We start from the raw sequence: 23,826 nt of genomic DNA, 5'->3' as shown, positions 1-23,826 counted from the left end.
TAGATTCATGAATTATTTCACTAACTACTAGATATGGTGGAATTAACTGAAATCTCCTAGAGAATCCCCTTATATCAACAGGAGACTTGGAATCTAGTCAAGATTGGTGCCAATCTTGGATTTGTGGAGAGCATCAGTTGCAGCTTGTGGTTTCTGTTAAAATGCAAGCCAGGCTTAGGTGGGACAAGGACCTGTTAAATAACTCTTGCCACAAAAAAAAAAAAAGAAAAAAAAAAAAAAACAAGGAAGGAAGGAAGGATATTATCTCTTATACTGCAAGAGACTTGGGCCAAAGCCTTAAGAGTAAACATATCTCTTATTACAGTATGCTATTAAACTCTTATCTCCAAGAAAAATGAATTCTTACTAGGAAGATGAAATCAATAGGCCTTAGTGTTTGATCCTACTACTATCAAAACCACTAGTGACATCCCTAAAATAACAAATCTAAAATACCTCTGTAATATGAAAGCTGTACTGTAATATACCAGAAAATGCCAGAATCTCTGTGTACCAGTGAGAGTTTTACTGCATACAAAACCCACTCTACTTTGTTTAAGCTAAAAGGAATTTATTACAAGATATCTAATGGCTATCATAGTCATTGAGAGGTCTGAAGAAGGTCAGCTCTGGGTTGAACTTCTGAGAATACCTCTTAAAGCCACACTATAGAACTGAGCTTCTGGCCCTGCCAGAAGGAATTGGCTGCTGCGGGCTGCTGGCTCCAGCGCCTGGCCACCTATGCCACCATCCACAGCAGCAAAATAAAGAAGATGTGCGCTGCCTCTCAACACCTCATCACCTATAAAGCTAGAGCCCTAATGCTGAGACTCCTGCTACAAGCTCCCCTCCAACTCAGCTTGCCAGCCACAATAACAGAAACAATAAAGTCAGCCTCTGCTTCATAGTGTTCTACTTGTGCCTTCTAAAACTCACATGTTGTAAATGATCAGTGGAACCTAAATCGTATGCAATACTACAGCTTCAAGGGAATCTAAAAAATGGAGTTTTAGTGGGTTCCAGCCTCAGTATTTCAGGAAGGCATTCTATTTTTTTAATTTTTTATTTAAATTCAATTTGCCAACATATAGTATAACACCCAGTGCTCATCCTATCAAGTGCCCTCCTTAGTGCCTGCCACCCAGTTACCCCATCCCCCTGCCCACCTCCCCTTCTGCCACCATTTGTTTGTTTCAGGAAGGCATTCTAGAAGAAAGATGGAAAGGATACTCAGGGAAGTCATACAGTGTCCCACCCATCCTGAAAAGAGAATAGAAAGCATGTGATTGACAAAGAAAAGCCAGGAGCAATTCTAGAAGAACTCTAAGTTGTAGAGGCTGTGGACACAAGTTATTGGAGAGAATCCTGGATGGAGCAACCACCAGGGTGACTGATTTCATCAGCTCCTACCTGGAGCAGAGAACAGAGATAGGCTGGAACATTGGGTATGAGAGGCCAAGCTCAGGAGGAGGAGGGAGCTCCTCTTCCCTAAGAGAAGCTTACTGGTATGCCCTGTCCGGCAGCTGAACACCCCCTCTTCTACAATCCCTGTGGCTGACTGTGGTGTACATGTTATGTTCATATGCAGGCTGACCCAACTTCAACTACAAAGACAGGCATGCAACCAGAAAGCAAATGTCAAAAGTAAGCAAGCACCATGAAAGAGTAACAAACAAGCTAATGAACAAAGGAAACATCGCAAAATTAGAATTTACACAGTGGGGATCCCTGGGTGGCTCAGCGGTTTGGCACCTGCCTTCGGCCTAGGGCACAATCCTAGAGTCCCGGGATCGAGTCCCACATCAGGATCCCTGCATGGAGCCTGCTTCTCCCTCTGCCTGTGTTTCTGCCTCTCTCTCTCGCTCTCTCTCTCTCTCTCTCTCTCTCTGTCTCTATCATAAATAAATAAATCTTAAAAAAAAAAAAAAAGAATTTACACAGCAAGCAAATGGAAACTTTGAAAATAGTGTAACTGAAAACCTCAGAGGGATGAGAATGGATACTGGATCCATGAAACCAAAGAGTATTTTTAAGAACCCCATTTTAGAAAAAAGAAAATGCTTACCAAATAAAAATCTCAATCGAGAAGCCAAAAAAGCAGAGTATATTCAACTGAAGAAAGGATATGCTGGCTGGAAGCCTAAATTTCTCTCAGAATGACAGAGATGGTGTAATGGGTGCTGTGGTGCACCACCCCAATCCCTGCGGAGGCCACAAGGCGCTCCTTCTGCCACCCGTTGGCTGCTGGCAGCTCACAACCAAGTCTCTCTCCAGGATTTGCCCTCGGGAAAGAGCTGCTTTGCCCAAGGTTATGTCCTATCCCCAAAGGCACACAAGTCCCGTTGCTTGAATTCAGGACAACCTGAATGGTCATCTTAGCCCCAAAGTTCCCTGAACCGTCAGCTGAGGCCTTTGTTACAACTGCAACACAGCTCAACTTCTCCCTCTACCCTCCCCTCCTTATCCTTCCCTCCCAGATATTGTCTCCTGGAGACCTTTAGCAATAGACCTTCCATCTGCTCATCTCCATCTCAGAGTCTGTTTCCAGCAGCCCAATCTAAGGCAGATAGAAAGAAAAAAATAAAAAGACCTGAAGACACCTAGTGTGTCTCCATCTATATGATTGGGATTCCATTAGACAAGAAAAGAGAATGGAGGGATGGAAAAATCAAAGAATATATAGATTTCCAAGAATTGATGAAAGAAAGAAACGGATCATATTGAAAAGGTCCACCAGGTATCCGAAAACATAAAAACTAAAAGAGATGATAGATGATAGATAGATAGATGATAGATAGATAGATAGATAGATAGACAGATAGATCCTGTATTATTGGTCAGTGTTCTCTAGAGAAATTAAACCAAGAGGCTGGGATCCCTGGGTGGTGCAGCGGTTTGGCGCCTGCCTTTGCCCCAGGGCGCGATCCTGGAGACCCGGGACCGAGTCCCACGTCGGGCTCCCGGTGCATGGAGCCTGCTTCTCCCTCTGCCTGTGTCTCTGCCTCTCTCTCTCTGTGTGTGTGACTATCATAAATAAATAAAAAATTAAAAAAAACCAAGAAGTTATGTATATATATTGAAAGATACCACATTTAGATTTAGATTTATAGAGGGAGAGAGTTAAGAAATTGATTTGCATGATTATGGTGGTTCACAAGTGCCAAGACCTGCAGGGTGGGCCAGCAGGCTAGAGATCCAGGAAGAACTGATATTACACTTCAAATCCAGAGGTTATCTGATACAGAAATCCCTCTTGTTCTGAAGAGGGACAGTCTTTTTTCCTATTCAGGACTTCAACTGATTGTATAGTCCACTTACATTACAGAGAGCAACTGCTTTATTTAGAGTTCACTGATTTTTAAGGGTAATCACATTGAAAAACACCCTCACAGAAACATCCAGAATAATGTTGGACTGCACACCTAGGCACTACGGCCCAATCAAGTTGACACATAAAATTAAATATGTAGATATACATATGCACATGCACCTTCTACTTTGAGACTTTCAAAAAACCAAAGATAAACACTTCCAGGATCAAAATTTAAATTATTTACAAAGGAAGAAGACTCAGACTGGCATTATACCTCATCAGCAGTACTAAATGTTTTCTAACATGGGACAGATATTTTCAAAATTCTAAGAGAAAATGATTCTCATCCTAAAATGCTTTACACATACAAACTACTTTTTAGTTATAAGGGTGAAATAAAGATATTTGGGATATTACTGTCAGTAATAATTAGTAGAGGACACATTCCAGCTAAATGTGAATCCTAGGGAAAAACGTAGGATACTATAAATATGTGAATCAGAAAGCCAGTAAAGTCATTCAGTTACAATCACTGTTAGTTGTTTTAAAAAACCAGTAAGTATCAGGGGTGCCTGGGTGGCTCAGTTGGTTAAGCATCTGCCTTCCGTTCAGATCATGATCTCAGGGTGCTGGGATAGACCCCCCTCTGCTCAGCAGGGAGTCTGCTTCTCCCTCTCCCTTTGCCCCTCCCCCTCACTCATTCCTCTCTCTCTCTCTCTCTCTCTCTCTCTCTTTCAAATAAATAAATAAATAAAATCTTAAAAATGGCAAAACAATAAGTATCATCCAAATTCTCAGGTGATCTCTCTCACAAATAAATAAATAAAATCTTTAAAAAGACAAAACAGTATAAGTATCATCCAAATTCTCAGGTGATCTCAACATGGGTGTTTGGAGACATTGGAAAAATAGAAATAAAGTCATGCCAGAATTTTAATTTTTCTTAAGAGAGGGTATGATGTCGATCAATAGAAACACTGTGAGAAAGTGTGTGTGTGTGTGTGTGTGTGTGTGTGTGTATGTGTTTGTGTTTCAAAGTTTAAGGGTAAAAGAATAACAGTGAAAGAAAAGTGCATATTAAGAAAACAGAAACAAAAAGTCAGAGTTGTATTCTTAATTTCAGGCAAGGTTAAACTGACGATAAAAAGCAGGAAGCAAGACAAAGACAGACACTTCTTAGCAGACATAATCCTCAATCAAGATGCTTCAATTGGAGTGCCTGGCTGACTCAGTCAGTAGAGCGTGCAACTCTTGATCTCAAGGGCTCTAAGTTTAAGCCCCACATTGGGTGTAGAGATTACTTAAAAATAAAATCTTAAAAAAATTTAGAAAAAAAAGGATACATCAATCACAGATATTGCTATTGGCATACCATCAAAATTCAAAAACCAAAAGCTGTCAACACATAAAATAAGTGGACAGAAGCAAAATAAATTCGCTTATTATTTTATTACATTTATAATAAACAATTAAATCACCTCATTTTCAGGCCATAAAAGATCAAGTAAACCAAAAATAAGATTCTAAAAGAGCTAATGGCCCAGTAATAAGGTAGATCCAATTAAAATAATGAAGTATCTATACTTTGAAACCAGAAAATAAGCTTTTTTTCAGGAGCATTTTCTAAGCACAGTACAAAAATCAGAAACAAAAAAATAGATTAGTTTTTAAATATCTGCATAGTAAAAAATATTGTGAACAAATCAAAAAAGCAATAGCAAACTGGAGGAAAGTGATCACCAACCATCTGTGAGACACTTCAATGTAGTAGACATTTTGTGTTTCTGCCCAGCACCCATATCAGCACCAGGATTTTGCTCTTGGGGTATCATTCTGGCTATCTGGTGGTGATGATGAGGCCTCGCCCCACGCCCCAAGACAGATGTGAGGAAATCACTTCATGTACCTGGCTACAGGGTCAATTGGAGCATAAGCATAGGACCATTTTGGGCCAATAAGAAGGAGTGAATGATAGGATTTTAGTGCAAGCAACTGAAAAAGACTGCCACTGAGTTTGGTGGTGTGAGGCTGTGAAGGTACAGCCATCCTGGTACCAGAGCAAGGGCTAGCCTGAAGATAAAACTGAAGCAGAACCAAGAGATGATTCCCAGAGACATATTGGTACCTAAATAGAAATAGCCAGAATGTTCAATGTCTTTAAATGTATTGGGATGGGATAGAGGGCAGATAGGGGGTAAATAGAAAAGATTTGAGGCTGAACTGTGATCTATAGAAAACCATGCAAATGAAAGAGTAGTTATTAGTAGGTGTTGTGGATTAAATTACATTCTCCAAAAAGATATGCTGAAATCCTAAACTCTCCCCCACCCCACCATTATACACACACACACACACACACACACACATCTACATGTCTTATTGGCAAATAGTGTCTTTGCAAATGTAATCAAGTTAAAATGAGGTCATACTGGATTAGGATGGGCCCTATATCCAATGACTGGTGTTCTTAGAAGGAAAGAGATTTGGAAGAAGAAAAGACATATAGGAAACAGGTCCAATAAAGACCAGGGCAGAAATGGCAGTTATGCACTGCAAGCCAAGGAAGGCCAAGGACTGCTGCCAACCATCAGAAGCTAAGACAAAAAAAAAAAAAAAAAAAAAAAAGGCTAAGGCAAAGAAGGATTCTTCCCCAGAGCCTTCTTAGAGAGCATGGCCCTTCCCCCACCTTGATTTCAGACTTCTGTCCTCCAGAACTGAGAGAATAAATTTCTGTTGTTTTAAGCCATCTAATTTGTGAGATGTAGTAGGCATTTGTTATGACAAACCTAGGAAAGTAATACACCAGATGATTATTACCTTCAAGAAAACGCAAAAAGTTATGCAAGAATTAAAAGTAACAGGTATGATACAGAGAGCAGTTCCGGGTAGCATTTCTATACACAAAATAATGTAAAATAAATAAATCACAATATAACCATCTTGGTAAAATAGGAAGAGGAGGCCTGGTAATTCCATTTGTTTACTGGCAACAGGAGAATCAAATTCTTGTCTTCTATCCTGTGACTTTATCGTCTATCATGGGAACTCAAAAGATAATGCAAAAATTGATAAATGAAGCAACATCATTATAACTTGGTACCTAGAGATATGGATAAATGGCCAAAGAAACAGCTAAAAGTTGAAAATGGTCATCTCTGGAGAATGAGACATGAGAATTGGATGTTGGTGTACTAGACTGGACTGTTTTTCAAATAAATCACGTAGCACTATTTGGCCTATTAAATTATGCATGTATCAACTTTGGCGAAATTAAAAACAAAATTAAAAAGGAAAAATAAGCAAAAATGAACAGACTGTTCACAAAGGAAGAAACTCAAATGAAGAACATATGAACACATGCCTAAACTCAATCACAATTAGGCCAATTCAATCTAAAATAAATTTTTAAAATGTCTAATAATATTAAATCAAATATTAAATCTGTCATCAACTAAGCACAGTTAGTTTGGAAACAAATTTGGAAATTTGCAAATGTTTAGTAAAACTGAAAATGTGTATACAACACTGCTGATCCATTCTGGCTTGAATCCCAGGAAACTTTTGTGCAGGATCAGAAAAAAACATGTTTGAGACAGTAAACTACAGTGTTGTTTATAATAGTGAAAATCTGGAGAAGATTAAATGTTTACCAATAGATATTTATCCATTCCAGATAGGACATTTTATATTTTCATATAATACTATCTGGCAATGAAAAGGAATAAACTAACTCTATGAAAACACAAAGTGATAATTTTGAGTGAAAAAGAAATGAAAAGAACAGTTTGTCCAATCTCTTACCAGTGAAACAAATTTGAAAACAGACAAGCCATATGCTGCTCATGGATATCTCAATGTAAAAGCATAAAAACACTGATTAAAGGGATACACACTAATTCATGAGGGAAGTCAGGTTGGAGAGAGGTTTACAAAATGGAACGGCAGGTGAATATAGAAAATACATCCACTTCATCTGTAATATGTTAGTTCTTATATTTAAAACCTTTTTTAAGAGGTGGCGGGGCGGCTTAGGTCATGATCTAAGGGTCCTGCTTAGTGGAGATCCTGCTTCTCCTTCTCCCTCTCTGCCTCTTCCCCTACTCGCACTCTCTCCCACTCCTCGGTCTCAAATAAATACATTTTAAAAATTAAAAAATAATAAAAACGGTTTTGAGGTTGGGAAGTTGGCTCTGCAGATTTTGGGTTTGCCAGTCTCCATTATCATGTGAGTTAATTCCCTATAAAAATTATATTTAATATACATATTAAGTAGTAATATACAATATGTATTTAAAAAATAAAATAGAAACTCTTAAGGAAATATGAGAAAGTACTATTAATTGTCAGTTCTGGGTGGTAGGTACTCAGGGTTTAAAAAAAAAGGAATCTTCAGTACTTTCCGGTACTTTTATTACTCAAATTTTTAAAAATGTTTCATTGGGAAATTTCAAAAAAAAGAATGGAAATGCCTGAATAGTCGAATAACCTATATAGAAGGTGACCCAAAACAGCAGAGAGCCATCCATGAAAAAGAAAAAGTATTATATCCAGCCAATTTTATGGGTGAGTTCTACCAAATGTTACAGAAACAATGTCCTAACTCATCCTGTGAGGACAGCATAATCAAAACAGAGCTAGATTATCAGCATTCCAAATTCAGCAGGGTATTAAAAGAAAAAATCATCTTGCTTGAGTGAGGTTTATAAAAAGGGTGCATTCATGATTTAACACCAGGAAGGTTCATTTTTATAATATACTACAGGAAAAAAATTAAATGATTAAAAAAAAAATCTTAAATTTAAATCTCAAAGCTTTTCAAAGTTCAGTTGATGTAAAAAAAAAAAAAAGTAGAATTTAGCAAGCATTACGTATTTTTTCAATTCTTTGCAAACAAGGAATAGAAGAAAACACTCCCTTTAGTCAAAAACAATCGAGGATGCCCTGCATCAAGGACCAACCTAGAAAATGAAATAAATCTAAGTATTCAAATAAGAAAGCAAACGTCAGCAGTTGCAGATTACATAACTGTTTACTTAGAAATTCCAAGAGCATTGACTGATAAACTGTTAGAAATAACAAGCCCGGGTTCGCCTCCCCGCCTCTGGCCCCGCCCCCGCGGCCCCGCCCCCGCGGCCCCGCCCCCGCGGCCCCGCCCCCTGCCGCACCTGCGCACGCGCAATTTGGGCGCAGGCGCGTAGGACGAAGGGAAGATGGCGGCCCCGAGCTTCCCCACGCCGTTGCACAGGCACGTGGGCCGAGGCCCCTTCAGCGATGTGTACGAGCCCGCGGAGGATACGTTTCTGCTGCTGGACGCGCTTGAGGCAGCGGCGGCCGAGCTTACGGGGTGCGAGCAGGGCGAGGGTCCCCCCCGGGAGAGGGCTCCGGCGTTCTGCGGAGGCGGCGGCGAAGGAGGCCAAGGCAGGACGGACGCTGCCCGCCGCTGCCCCGAGAGGAGGCGGAGCCCGCGTACTTGGCGAACGTTGACCCCGGAGCGCCCAGACGGCCGGTTTCCCTGTAGATGCCTGTACTGAGCGGGCCCGGGGTCGAGCTGCTCTTGCAAAGGTGTTGTTTGGGTCTCCGGAGCTGCAGAGCCCCCGACCACGCCGGCAGGGGTCTTCTCCTGGCAGCCCTTAGTCTGCAGAACACAAGCCCCCGAGAGCAGCGATATCGTGACACGCTCACAAACCAGATTTTCCGGAAACATTGGTTAATAGCATCAAATTTTTTTTTTTTTTTTTTAGTAAATATTAAAAGCTGCGTTGCATTGACTCCGTACACAGAAGCACCGTCTAGTAGCGGAAGGGCACACCAATGAGGTGCGGGGGACCCGGCTGGAGACGTATTTTTTTTTTAAATCTCCATAATTAGCTATAAATACCTTAATATTTTCCAAAGACTTTTTTTTTTAAGATGTTATTTATTTATTCATGAGAGAGAGGGAGACGCAGGCTCCATGCAGGGAGCCGGATGCGGGACTCGATCCCGGGTCTCCAGGGTCACGCCCTGGGCTGAAGGCGGCGCTAAATCATTGAGCCACCCGGGCTGCCCCAGGTGGAAAAAAAAAAATTAAAAAAGACTTTTTTTTTTTTTCCCAACTAGAGAAATACCCTTGAAAAATCAGTATTTTTAAACCCACTGAACGGCTGACACTGCCCTTTTGCAACGGCCGGTTAGCCACGTGGGCTGCAGATCCCTCGACGTGTGGTTAGTACGACTGCAGAACTTAATTTTTCATCGAACTGTAAAAAAATCTAAAATAGCTACATAGCTAGCAGCCTATGGAATTTTCCCTAGCGCTCTATAAATATTAAAATTGACTTGTTGAAGGGCCCCATAAATTTTACATGTTTAAATGTGAATGTTACTACATTAGAGGAATGAATACCTACATGGTAATTTTTTAAATGATCATTTAAAGATCAAGACTTGAAATTGGTGGTCTCAAGAGGAAACAGCTGTCCGGCTTCATAGATCTATATTGTGTTTATCTGTCTTCAACCTGGTCGGATTTTTCCATGTATGAAATGTTCCAACTCTTACTAAAGTAGATCTTCATTGTAAACGATGGCACTTTGGGATTTACTGGAATGTAGAAAGGTACAGAGCTGATTTGTAGAACTCGTCTCATAGACTCGAGATACCCAAGAAAGATTTACAAGCGCAAATTGCATTGCAAAGTGTGCTGTAAAAGGAACTGATTTTGTTATAAAGTTGGGTTATTTCTGGTCTTGGAATTCTCACTGTTTATGAAAGCATGATGGTTGTTTTCAAATAAAAGCCACCTAGTAAGATTCAGCAGACCTTCCCTCAGAATAATAAAGTTTTGTCGGATAATGTGGACTGCCTCCAAAAGTTAGAAGCTTAAGAGTTTCTTGTTGGATAGTTGTTCAAGGAGTTCGTTGCCAGAGAGACCTCCTCAGTCCCATCAGACCCATTTCTGTGATGGAGATCATTGGTGCTTTTGGTGTATATGTAAGATTATAGGCAGGGGAATAAATTTAATTGAAGGGTAAAATGCAGAATAATGAATTTATTTAGAAGCATTTTAAGGTTATTACTAATATTCTAAGGTCAGATACTCTTCCCAGTTCAGTGTACAGCTGTACAAATAGGGAATTTCTTTGCTGCTCTAAATCTGTTAGTAGAGAGGGGACCTTCTCCCCCCCCCCCCCCCCCGCTAAGATATGCTAATGGTTTGGAATGTTTTATAGTTTTATTTATTTACTTTATATATATATATATATATTATAGTTTTAAATGAGAGAAAACGTCTCTCATAAGTAAATATTGTAATGATACTAACCGTATCATTTTGGGAAATACTGAACTAGGAGCTCCTTGTGGGAAGGGTTGAAGTCTTTCATATTAGTATTTTTAATCTGAATGTTATTGCATAGTTTTTTTTTATATTCTATAATTTTTATGTAATGTTTTGTAGAAATTAATTGAAAGCCATCTATTTTATGTACTTAAATTACACACCCCAAACAATTTTGAGCTAAACAGTATTAAATGAGCACAGAGTGGTTTTCAGAAACTAGTGTGTTTATAAATTTTATATTTCCATATATTTGTGGATGAGTGATAATGCTGGAGAAATATATGTTAAAAGTAGGATGGGAGTCATTTTATGTGATGTATATTTTTATCCTACTATATTCATATTTATTTTATTTTGCTTTTTTTAGAGTGGAAATATGCCTTGAAGTAGGGTCAGGGTCTGGAGTGGTATCTGCGTTCCTAGCCTCTATGATAGGTCCTCAAGCTCTGTACATGTAAGTGTAAGTATATCAAATTCATCTACATTTTCCACTAAAAAATTCACTAGGGGTATGACCACTTGAATGAAATTATTTTTGTAAATAAATAGTATATATCTGAATGGGTCTACCTAAGTGTAGTAAGGACTCAGATTGTAAATTATTCTTCCCTAAAAATTAAAACTGCATGTTCGCAACTGTTCCATTGTACTACATAATTATAGAAGCAACACAGTAATTTTAGGTCATCTCTAAATTTGCAATATTTTATATAAATAGTCTGATTACCAGAAAAAATCGAAAACTACTTAAATTTTTAAAGAGAATTTGAGAATATGGAACCTATAAGAAGGGGCGCCTGGGTGGCTCAGTCAGTTAAGTATCTACCTTCAGCTCAGGTCATGATCTCGAGGTCCTGGGATTGAGCCACTGAGCCACTCCGGCTTCCTTCTCTGTAGGGAGCCTGCTTCTCCCCCTCCCTCTACCCTTCCCCCTGATTGTGCTTGTTCTTTCTCTCTCTCTGTCTCTCAAATAAATAAAATCTTTTTTAAAAAGTATAAAGGAGGAAACAAGAATCACTCCTAAATTTTATCACACATGGTCCAGGTGTGTTTCCTTCTTTTTGTCCCATTTCCTGTTTTTCATTTAATATTGTATCAAGAGTATTTTTCTCAGAAATTCCTTTTAAATTTCATTTTTGTAGTGGCGTAGTATTCATTGGATTCCCAATTTAATAAATTCCTTCAGATGTGTATGCATGTATATGTATTTTTCTATGCTTGCACATTATATCAATATAACAAACTTTTTCATTAATATAACAAATCTTTATTTTTTTCCTTCATTATTAAAGCATTTTAATTATTTTTAGATCTGCTTTATGTAAAAGCAGTGGAACAGTCTTTAATTTTCAGTAATAGATTTATTTGCCTCCTGGTCAGAAGATACAGTTTTCTTTATTTTCTGTTTATAGGTGCACTGATATCAACCCTGAGGCAGCAGCTTGTACTCTGGAGACAGCACACTGTAACAATGTCAGCATTCAGCCAGTTATTACAGACTTGGTGAGCTGTTGATCCTTGTCCAATAATAGTTAATTTCCTTTTAAAATATATTAACGTTAAGATGATTTAGGTCAAAGAAACTTGAGTGATTAATTAATTAACTTTTAATCCACTAAATAGTATACCCCATAATTTACAAAGTGAATTCTTGACTGATGTAGTTCATCTTGTCCAAAATTCAAAGGAAATTTGTACTGTCTTAGAAGGATCAGTCATCTTTTGGTCAGAAGTGACAAAGAATCTGGAGTACCTGGGTGGCTGAGTGGTTGAATGACTGCCTTTGGGTCAGGTCGTGATCCTGGGGTCCCAGGATCGGGTCCCACATCAGGCTTCCTGCATGGAGCCTGCTTCTCCTTCTTCCTGTGTCTCTCTGCCCCTCTCTCTCTCTCTCTCTCTCTCTTTATGTCTCTCATGAATAAATAAATAAAATCTTAAAAAGAAGAAGAAGAAGAAGTAGTAGTAGTGATAGACAATCCAGTTAAAACTGGCTTAAATAAAGCCAGTGTGTGGCTTCAGGCACAGCTGGTTCCAGGAATTCAAATGATATGATAGGCATCTTTTTCTTAGTTTTGAACTTCTCTCTTTATTGGCTCTGTTTCTGGATAGAAATCTTTCCCTTCATGGTGAGAAGGTACCTGCGTCTCTATATCTTATTTCTCAACAAATAGCCTCTCTTATCCCTCCAGGGAAAGAAACTCTTTATATTCAGTTAGTCTAACATGCCCCAAAATGAGTATTGCTTGGATCATCTTGGGTCATATGTCATCTCTCAACCTTCTTCTGTGGCCAGAGGGGTTTAAAATATGGAGATGACTGGTTTAGGCCTGAGTCATAGTCTCACCCTGGCAGCTGCATTAGGATAAGCCCTATCCAAGTCACATGGACTGAGAATGAGAGGAACTAGAGCTTAACCAATAGAGATCAAGGAGATAAAATCAGAAGAAAGAGTGGAATGAGGCCTGGGCAGGTAAAAACAATACATGACAATTACAGAACCATCATTTTATTTTAAGTTACACATTATATATTTTCCAATCACAGTTCTCCTTTAATGTTTTAATTAGTGAGACTTGGATATTTTTGGATTTTTGTTGTTGTTATAAGTGCTTTTTTGTAAGCAAAAAATCCTAACAGCATGTACCAGATCGGGATAAGAAATAAAAATGCTTTCCGTGCTTCTTGACCTGTATTATTGTTACAATGGTAAGAGTATTTAGATTTTCTGCTTTTTTATAATTTTTTTAAAAGATTTATATTTATTAGAGAGAGAATGCATAGCTGGGGAAGAGGCAGAGGGAGAAGCAGGCTCCCTGCTAATCAGGAGCCCAGTGCAGGGCTCAATCCCAGGACCCTGAGCCGAAGGTAGATGCCTAACCAACTAAGACACCCAGGTGCCCACTTTTCTGTTTTAAACTCACAAGTGACTTTTCAGCTTAGAAGGAATTAAGCCAAATAGGTAAGAAATTCTTACCTATTAAGAACTTAACTACTGGTATGAAAAACTAGATTATCAAGAAAGGTACTCAAGTGATTTACATGGGATCACTGTGGTGGTTTTGCCCTTTAAAATTTTAACTTGTTTAAAATAAATAAATAAAATAAAATAAAATTTTAACTTGTTTCTTTAATGTGTCCATGATTAGTGTTACATTTATATTTTTGATGTAATAATACTTTAGAGATACAGAAAATTCAGAATTTTTTTTCTTTAACAGAGGTAGGAACTGAGTGGAGGTTCACTTTTTAAAGTCATATAACTAATAGAATGATACAGAATTTAAGCCCAGATCTTGGGAATTTAAATCTAGAGGTCTCACAGCTGTTTCAGGGCATGGCTCATGGCAGTCCATGCCAGAATCACTCTGTCAGTGATTCATGACCCTGAGTGCTGCTACATGGCAGAGAAAGCAAGAAGAAGTAGACATTGGCGTAGGCATTATGATCTACTTGCAAAACTCTACGTTTCTTTATATCCAGAACACTGGGTATAGATGATCACAGCAATGATACAAAATCAGTGTTTTGGATAACTAAGCTTACCTGTGTACAAAGTAGTACTCTGTATTTTGTTTCTTAGTTTTAGGAAAAAAGGGCTTTTTCAAATATGTTATATGCCTTTCCTTACATTCCTAAAACGAACTAAACATAACTACCTTTGATTGATGAAGGGTCATTAATATGAACATTAGTTACTATTCTGTGCTAGCTGTGATAAGGAGGCTGAGTCAGAGATTTTTGCCTTTACACTGAGTAGCTAGAGCCTACAGTAATTTTGAGTTTTTATTTCCTGTCTTTGTCTACCTATTTGCTTGTTTTCTGTTGTCTTATTTTATTGTTACCTGTTCATGGCATTTTCTCTCTCTCTTTTCACGTACTCTGTGCTAGAATACCAAACAAGTGATTCAGTTAGACTTTTTTTTTTTTTTAATATTAAGATTCTATTTATTTATTCATGAGACACAGAGAGAGAGAGAGAGAGAGACAGAGACACAGGCAGATGGAGAAGCACGCTCCATGCAGGGAGCCCAATGTGGACTCGATCCCGGGTCTCCAGGATCATGCCCTGAACCTAAGGCAGACTCTCAACTGCTGAGCCACCCAGGTGTCCCTTAGTTAGATTTCTATTTAAACTAAGAGCTCAGGGACTCTGATAAGTGCCTCTCATATGAATAAAGTACATTTTGCTGTATGGATTTAAAACTTCTTGTCAGAGGCCTTTTTTGCTTACTTCTCAATTCTTGGATCTGTTCTAATGCTCTGAGACCACCCACAAGTTGAATATGGATGGATGAGGGTGCCTGTGATTAGATTTTATATCCAGTCTATGGTGACTTTTTTTTTTTAAGATTTTATTTTATTTATTCATTAGAGGTGCAGAGAGAGAGAGAGAGAGGCAGAGACACAGGCAGAGGGAGAAGCAGGCTCCATGCAGGGAACCCGACTTGGGACTCGATCCCAGGTCTCCAGGATCATGCCCTGGGCTGAAGGCGGCACTAAACCACTGGGCCACCGGGGCTGCCCTACAATGACTTTCTTATTTAAATCCATTTTCTTTTTAAACTACATCATTAAAAAAAATAAAAATAAAAAAATAAACTACATCATTTTCCATGTTTTTTTATTACTCATTTTTTTAATTTAAATTCAATTTGCCAACATATAGTATAACACCCAATGTTCATCTCATCATGTGCCCTCCTTAGTACCCATCACCCATTCACCCCATCCCCCCACCCACCTCCCCTTCTGCAACCCTTTGTTTCCCAGAGTTAGGAGTCTCTCATGGTTTGTCTTCCTCTCTGATTTTTCCCCATTCAGTTTCTCTCCTTTCCCTTATAGTCTCCATCACTATTTCTTATATTTCACATATGAGTGAAACCATATGATGATTGTCTTTTAGTATCATTTTTTCCCTACATTTAAAATCCAGTACTCCAAACATTTTAATATGTAGAACCTAGGGCCATTATAAACAATTACAAAGCAGATTCTTTTCTAGTTTATAAACAATTACAAAGCAAATTCTTTTCTAGTTTCCTTACTCAACATTCCTGAGAAATTACCTTCTGGACTACTTACAATGTGAGAAACTTAATTTCTTTATGGACTTGAAAATAAAGCTTTTGGTTTTTTCAAATGTATCTCCTCACTCTCCAGTGTCACTACTGAAAGGAACGGCAGATTAACTAGCCATCTTCCCACTTGCAGACAAATGTACACCTGTATCACACTTCCCTCAAAAATGTTACTTTTCTCTTTTCAAATGAATAGAGAAAGAAAAGTTACTAATATAACGTTTCCTCAGAGGTACTATTCATGTGTTCTCTTTGAATTACATAGTTAACAGGTTTATTAATAAGATGACAAACAGAGTTGCTTTTAGAAATCTGGATAAAATGGAAGTTGTAAGGTAGTGTTTCATGCTGTATGTAAACAGTCCAGTGATGTGCCCAGTACTGAGATGGTATGACTGAGTATTAAACAACTATGAATCACTTAGTGTAAAAGCCGTTAACTCTCTAATTCTCCTTCAGCCATTGTGATCACATCTAGGAGTAGGTCTTCTAGTTTTAACACCTCTCCAACACTTGCAAATGTCTCTTTAACAAAGAGACAGATGGCCTGGGGTCACTCCCAGACTGGCAACAATAACTATAACCATAACATTTTTTTATTTATATCCAATTTATCCTTGTCATTTCTACTTCCAGAAAGTAATACTGATTTCCCTTTAGAGCAAATTTAACAACAACAAAAAAAAGAATCCATTTAAAGAAAAATATTTAGTAAATAACGATATGTACCTGTGCATATATGGGAGAATTATAAGAATGTTAATAAAATAGCTAACACTTTGGACACTGCCTTGAAGTACTTCAGCTATTTCATCTCAAGAAACAGCCTCAAGAGGGCACCTGAGTGGCTCAGTAAGTTAAGCGTGGACTTTTTATTTCGACTCAGGTCATGACCTCAAGGCTTCTGGATGGAGCCCCATGTCAGGTGCCACACTCGGTAGGGAGTCTGTTTCCTCTCCCTCTGCCTTCCCTGGTCCTGCATGTGTGCACATGCATTCTCTCAAATAAATATATCTTTAAAGAGAGAGAGAGAGAGAGAGAGAAAAGAAAGAAAGAAAGAAAGAAAGAAAGAAAGAAAGAAAGAAAGAAAGAAAGAAAGAAAGAAAGAAAGAAGAAAGAAAAAGAAAGAAGAAAGAAAAGAAAGAAAAAAGGAAGAAAAAAAGAAGAAAGAGAAAGAGAGAAAGAAAGAAAGAAAAAGAAAGAAAGAAAGAAAAGAAAGAAAGAAGCCTCAGAATTCATGGATAAGAGTCTATATAAAGTGGTAATTGAAGGAAATGTCAGCATGAGAACCCATCCAGATACGGTGTTTTTACTGTGGAGGTGCAGGGTGACATGACCAGACGTGATGTTTTGCATACTTATTTAGTTCAATCATCAGAGGAATCAAAGGAGTACTTGAAATGGCATTTTGCCCTAAATGCACTTTGTTTAAAATGACATTTTTGTTGTGGTTCCACAGAAAATTGCACTCAATTGTTTAAAGATTTACAAAATGCCAAACAACTGAGATTTTTCACTCTCTCTTCCACTTTTTTCAGTCCTTTCTTTGATATCTAATTGTCCCAGCCAATACATTTATGAATAATTAAAGTGAAAGCAAATATATATATGCATGCATATGTGTATATTTTTTTTTACATATGTATCTTCTGATGTTCTTTGTCATCTCATAAAACATTTCTCTTGGTTATGGAAAGTAAAGTTTAAGTTATAGAAAGTTTAAGTCAGAGCAATAGCTTTAAAGCATGTGTATATCTGTGTAGAACATAGAACTTGCTTCCTTATTACTTAATCTTCTGTAAGTGAACCAAGAGTGTATACATATGAGCTTTTGAAACAGAGGCTTTCTTGAACATTATATGTTCATTCTGATAAATAGTTTAATTTCCTGTTTTTAGGTGAATGCATATAATCTATCTGAATGAAAATGTAAAAATATTTATCTCTCTGTCTACAATTTTAGCCCTCTAACACATTTTTCCCTAAAAACATGAGTGGAGAATATTTTTTAAATATTTATTTATTTATCTATTTTAATTCTGAGTCCAGCTTAAAATTCTGACTTTTGAACATTTAGGTCAATGGCTTGCTACCAAGATTGAAGGAAAAAGTTGATCTTCTAGTGTTTAATCCCCCCTATGTAGTGACTCCACCAGAAGAGGTAAGACATGTAACAGAATTTAATTATTAATATTTTCAGTTATTTTCTTTAAAAAATCAAATGAACTTCATTATTTGACATTAGTGAGCTGCTGATTAACACAGACTGCTCTCATTTTACTCATAATTGTCAGGAATTAAGTATGTTGGTAGACCTAGGAAAAAAATCTGAAACTAATGGAAATACAGTGACCCATATTCATCCTTAAAATTCCCATCAAAATCAAGCTGTGTGTTTAAATATATGTGTGTGTGTCCTTTATCATGAATGGCAAATTTGCAAAACAATATTTTAATCATCCTTAAATTCATTATAGGAATTCTTTCTGAAAGTCTCAGATTTCCTCCTTTCACAGGTGGGGGGTGATTCGTATTTCAGGTAGGGAAAAGAAATCATCTTGAAATATATGATTTGGAAAATCTCAATAATGAGGAGGTAAATCATATCAACCACTTCCCAGTCTAAAGAGAGAATGGTCAAGGCAAACAAAGTAAGATTTGCTTTCCTTGAGTTATTCATGATCCTGTTTTATTCATTGATGAATCATTTTCTGGCAAGGTGAATACACATTATATTTTCCCTCTACTATTACTGCTAAGGGCGGCTAAGCAACTAAGAAAGAACCTGTTGTTCCTCTGACACAGGAACTCATATGAGAAGGAGAGTCAGTGTTATAAGGTGAACAGAGGCTGAGGGCAATGCAACTTCATGCAACTCTTTGGGAAAGGACTATGTGAGTAAATATCAAGAGTGATAAAAATGTTTCAGTCCAACAATCTCAGTCCTTTAAATATAATTTAAGAAAACATTCAACAATAGAATTAAAAGTTGACATTCACAAAATTACATTTATTGCATGTTTGTTTATGATGACAAATAATACAAACCTATATATGTAACAGAGGAGATGCAGATCAGTAAATCATGTTTTATACAAAATAAAACATTAGGAAATGAATTTAAAGAGAATATGGTCTATATCAAGACCTGAATTGGTGTTCTGGTAACCAGATGAAAGATTTCAGTGCACAGAGCGTGAAGATAAGGAAATCATGAAGGCACAAAGATAAGAGACTTAGAGTTAGATCCTGGAGATACAATATTTAAAAAAAATAATGAGTTTGTGCATATAAAAAATTGTGACTGTACTTACTAGTATATTTAGAAACCTGAGGTTAGATAACTGTGGCTTGTGCCTATGATCTATGAAGGACCAAGAGAAGGCACAGCAAGGCTCAGGTAGCAAGCAGGCAACAGACCACCAAACACACCTTCTTCCTGTGAACATGGAAACCCTCCCTGTGATCTATATGAATGTGCTTGGTGCCAGATCTTCCTTTAGGGGCATTTCTAATGCAAGCAGATAAACCTGGCCAAACATCCCTGGGGAGGCATATAAACAGGGTCTAGCACAGAGGAGTCCTAGGCCGTTCTGGAAGAGAATGACAAGAGACAGACTTGGCACAGCCTTTTCTCACCAGGCACTCTGTCCACAGACCATTGTACCTGATGAAACATCCATAGAATGGGCTCAGCCAAAATAATGGTGTAAACCAAGGAAGAGGAAGATATGAGCCCCAGAAAAAGAAGTTAATTCTAGGAATCCCAGGAAAGGGAAGTCTCTAGTGGAAAGTCTTGACAAAAAAAACAAACCAAACAAACAAAAAAACAGGAGCTGATAAATTTCCTTAGATAATTTACTTTGTGGAAAATTATATTAAGAGGTTTATGATAGATATGAGAATAATTTGAATTAGATACAAAAAAAATTAAGCAAATGAATGCATTGGATGCTCATCAATAGCTTCATAAGATATGATACTTTTCCATTATAAAATCTTAGGCAAGCCATTAAAAGAGTAAATCAGAACCTTACCTGATCATGTGAAGACCTCATCATAAGGTATTGTTGAGTGAGATAAGCAAGATATAGGGTAAGAATGTAGAATATAATCCTGTCTTTGTAAAACATGGACGAGAAAGAAAAAATGTGTGAGGGGTGTGTGTGTGTGTGTGTGTGTGTGTGTGTGTGTATGTGTAAGATGGAGGAGGAGCAGACAAGCAAAACAGTAAAAGGGGAAAGTACAATTACAAATTATATTTGTATATAGTTATCGGTATAAAGAAATTCACTTTAATGGAGAAATATATAGTATTCAGATGAATAAAGCAGTAGGCATGATTGTATCCAAATAGTTTAAACTAAAATATGGATAAAACCATTGGAGGATATAGAAAGAAATAATTGTTAGGGTTAAAATAGTTTTGTTTTTTAAAGATTTTATTTATTCATGAAAGAGAGAGAGAGGCAGAGACACAGGCAGAGGGAGAAGCAGGCTACTCGTGGGGAGCCTGACGCAGGACTCGATCCCAGGACCGTGGGATCACACCTTGAGCTGAAGGCAGATGCTCAACCACTGAGCCACCCAGGTGTCCTGTATTAAAATAATTTTTGAATGATTTCTTCAAAATATGTTTTAGTTCTGAAAACAGTGTACAATGATAAGAATCTAAAGATTTTTAATACCATATGAACTCTCATGGGTTTTTGCTTCTACAAAAGAATTAGTTGTTAATGCTTTAGTGAGCCTTTATATATTAAATGGGTTCTTTATAATTCATTCTTTAATCTAGAAGAGAGCCAAATGCAATGGGACATGCTGAAACGAACTTCCTGCAGATAGATCTCTTAAAATGCAAGATCTCCCTTGTAGTTTCTTCTTGATTGTTCAATATTAAGTATAGGAATCACCTATGTCTATCAATATAAACATCACATAAATAGTAATAACCAGGAAAGCCTGAGTGGCTCAGTAGGTTAGGCCTCTGCCTTCCTCTCAGGTCATGATCCCAGACCCCCCAGATTGACTCCCATATTGGGCGCCTACTCAGTGCGGGGGCCTGCTTCTCCCTCTGACCCTCCCCCTCTTGTGCTTGCTCTCTCTCTCTCTCTCTCTATCTCACTCTCTCAAACAAATAAAATTGTTAAAAAATAGTAACAACTATTACTAAGCACTTGATATGTGCAGGTAATTATTTTCAAACTTCATATATATTTCCTCAGTTATTCCTAACAATGGAAAAAATTGTTATCACTTTTCTACTTTTACAGTTGAAGCTGTTGTTTTTCTGATTTTACAGATAAGGGAGGAAACAAATTCACAAAAATCACAAACTTACATATTGTCACAGGGCTTGAAGATGGTGGGGCTCAGATTCAAATTTTCTGCCTCCTAGAAGGCAGTAAAATACAAAGTATATACTTGTCTGGTGAATGTTACTTGTCAAAAAGATTCTTTTTGTGATTCTAAGTATAACTTGAATCAAAACAGTCTTTCTTTTAAATGGTCACAGGTAGGAAGTCACGGAGTAGAAGCAGCTTGGGCTGGTGGCAGAAATGGTCGGGAAGTCATGGACAGATTTTTCCCACTGGCTCCAGATCTTCTTTCACCAAGAGGATTATTCTATTTAGTTACCATTAAAGAAAACAATCCAGGTAATCCAGACCAGTTTATTTTTTAACCACTTACTTTGCTGAAATCAAAAATTAATAATGTTAAAGACTGTAATTTATGAAGTAACCTGAAATATTATAATCACTGACAATAGTTCACACAGATGTAACATTCATATTGAAAGAAGAGAGAGATGTTTAAGATGTTTTTTTGTGGTTTTAGAAAGTACTATTTAAGGGGGAAGGACAGTTTTTCCCCTAATTGATAAACTAATATTCCAACACAAACTCTGTAATTTCTTCTTTTAACACGTCACCCTGAATATTATGAATTTTCTCTTCACATCGTTGTCTTCATGCCCTTGACAATTCTGCTATGTACTCTTTAGTTCATGTGAAAACTAGTTCATGGTACGGATTTTTAGAACTTGGTTTTCAGATGACTCCGTAACTAAATCGACCATAATCTTTCTTTCCTTTCAATACATGTTTGATTTTTATCTTATACCTTATATCTTCAGCCCCTCAAATCACATTGTGGTTACTAAGTTTTGTTTTGTTTTTAACTCCCATTTTCTTAACTCAGTCTTTTTAGTATTATTTATTTACAAAAGGGAAGGTGTTGCTTTTTCCAACATGCCTGAAAGAAATAAGCTACTTCATTGACTTCCACTATTTAATATCACTGTTCAGTCTGCCCTACTTTCATTGACTTTTTTCATCCCAAAGGAAGTGTGGAAGGCCAAGGTTGGAGCCAAGCAATTAAACCAATTACTTGCTGTAATGACAAGTGTAATTAATGTTTCTGTTGAGTCCAGAGTAAGCCACCACTGCAAAGCAAGTCCATTCAGTCTGATTAGAATTCTCTGTAACACTTTAAAAATACGAAGTTGCTCCAATTTGACCAAAGTCCTTTTTTTTCCCTCTGAAGTCAATTTTAATAGAAATTGACTTGGTATAAATTGGTTTCTCTGATAAGTAGAATTTGTAAATAGCCTGTGTTTATCATCTTATTAAACTGTTTAGTGATCTTACACTCTTCACCTGATCACTTTAATTGGATGTTACCTTTTGTTTTAATTTTTATTTTAGAAGAAATTTTGAAAACCATGACGACAAGAGGTCTACAAGGGACTATTGCACTTTCTAGGCAAGCAGGACAAGAAATTCTGTCAGTCCTGAGATTCACCAAGTCCTGATTTACAGTGTGTGCTCTGTGCTGTGTATTAGGCTGAATATGTATTGATGATAGGAATTATATTGAATATATGTACATATGATGAATATATAAAGAAGCTAAGTGTATTTGGCATATTTTGAAACTGCAGTCATTTCTTGGTTAACAAGTAAAATTGTCAGGTTATATAGAAAAAGGTGGGAAATGTACAACATTCCTTTTTACCCAGGTAATCAAGACTATGGAAACAGTTGCATAAATGCTAATAAATGCATATATAATATATATTATTTGCACTTTACATATAAAACCTGAACATGAGTGATATATCCAGCCACTAAGTATGAGTCAGATCTGGAGGTATTCGTAATGTACCACTGAGTGAAAAAAAAACAAATTACAAAACAGTATTACCCTGTATGTATAATTTTGAAACCTAGCAGAAAGAGTATGTGTGTATGTGAACATAGGGACATTTCAGAAGATAAATGGCAGGAGGGAACGAAGGGACTTTTTCTCTTTTTATGGTAGTATTTGAACAATAATAACATTTTACTTGTGTAATTTTAAGAAGGTTTTCATTTAAAAATCTTTTTAATTTACTTTCACTTAGTTATTGTTTACATTCTATCTTAGTTATTCACAATGCCTTCTGCTTCCATGTTTCTCACTGGTCAGATTTTTCCTACCTTTTATCCTTTGTTATATATTTCTGTTTTCTTCTTGCCTATATATTGCAAACTGCTATACATTTTTTCTTAAATCAAGGTGAGTTGTGTATAAATAAATTCACCACCCTTAGGTTAATCACATTTTTAAGACTGACGTGTGTCTTTCAGGAAATATCAGATTACCTTTCACTAAGTTTAAAAACCTCTTCTTCCTTAATTTCTATACCATTTAAAAAATATTTTTCAAAATCAATGAACAGTACTGTATAGGATCAGAGTGAGTGGAATCTAGAATTTATTTTTAATTTGGCTGCATTCAGAATCAACTGGAGAAGTTTTTTAATATTATAAATTCCCAAACCCCACCTTAGACCCATGGAATCCTCTGATGAACAGACCTAAAAATGCATCTTTTAAAATGTGCTTCCCAGTGTTCCTCAAGATAGCACACTAAATTTTAGAACTATTGTTTTAAATTGCATTCTTATGCAGAAAGAGTGGAATTACCCTCCCTTGATGTTCAGAAAGGTCATCTTGTTCAAAGAAGCACAGTGGTTAAAGGGTAAACCCAGTATGGCCACGCTGACACAGATCTGACTCCCCAAAAGCTTTCATTCCATTTGCTTACACTGCTTTTAGCAGTAAAGATGC

The 23,826-nt window shown here is 37.2% G+C and overlaps 1 protein-coding gene across 2 annotated transcripts; it reads left to right on the top strand.

The window, feature by feature from the left end:
• The first annotated feature begins 8,513 nt into the window (after positions 1-8,513).
• N6AMT1 (N-6 adenine-specific DNA methyltransferase 1) lies at positions 8,514-22,943 on the top strand. 2 transcript variants are annotated; one of them, XM_041735244.1, is made up of 6 exons: positions 8,514-8,657; positions 11,002-11,088; positions 12,047-12,137; positions 17,790-17,873; positions 21,228-21,369; positions 22,420-22,943. In XM_041735244.1, the coding sequence occupies exons 1-6, from the start codon at positions 8,524-8,526 to the stop codon at positions 22,524-22,526; spliced, it is 645 nt and encodes a 214-aa protein (XP_041591178.1). In that variant the 5' UTR covers positions 8,514-8,523; the 3' UTR covers positions 22,527-22,943. The 2 variants fall into 2 exon arrangements, with proteins under 2 accessions (XP_041591178.1, XP_041591179.1); XM_041735245.1 differs by lacking the exon at positions 17,790-17,873.
• Positions 22,944-23,826: the final 883 nt, after the last annotated feature.

Source organism: Vulpes lagopus, chromosome 20, assembly GCF_018345385.1.
Source record: "Vulpes lagopus strain Blue_001 chromosome 20, ASM1834538v1, whole genome shotgun sequence".
NCBI lineage: Eukaryota > Metazoa > Chordata > Mammalia > Carnivora > Canidae > Vulpes > Vulpes lagopus.
This window is presented reverse-complemented; position numbering and strand designations above follow the sequence as displayed.

Excerpts from the sequence above, each read along its gene's own strand:
- N6AMT1 (XM_041735244.1), top strand. The coding sequence starts at position 8,524 with ATGGCGGCCCCGAGCTTCCCCACGCCGTTGCACAGGCACGTGGGCCGA. Across the intron at positions 12,138-17,789 it reads AGCCAGTTATTACAGACTTG|GTCAATGGCTTGCTACCAAG; the intron begins GTGAGCTGTTGA and ends TTGAACATTTAG. Across the intron at positions 21,370-22,419 it reads CATTAAAGAAAACAATCCAG|AAGAAATTTTGAAAACCATG; the intron begins GTAATCCAGACC and ends TTTTTATTTTAG.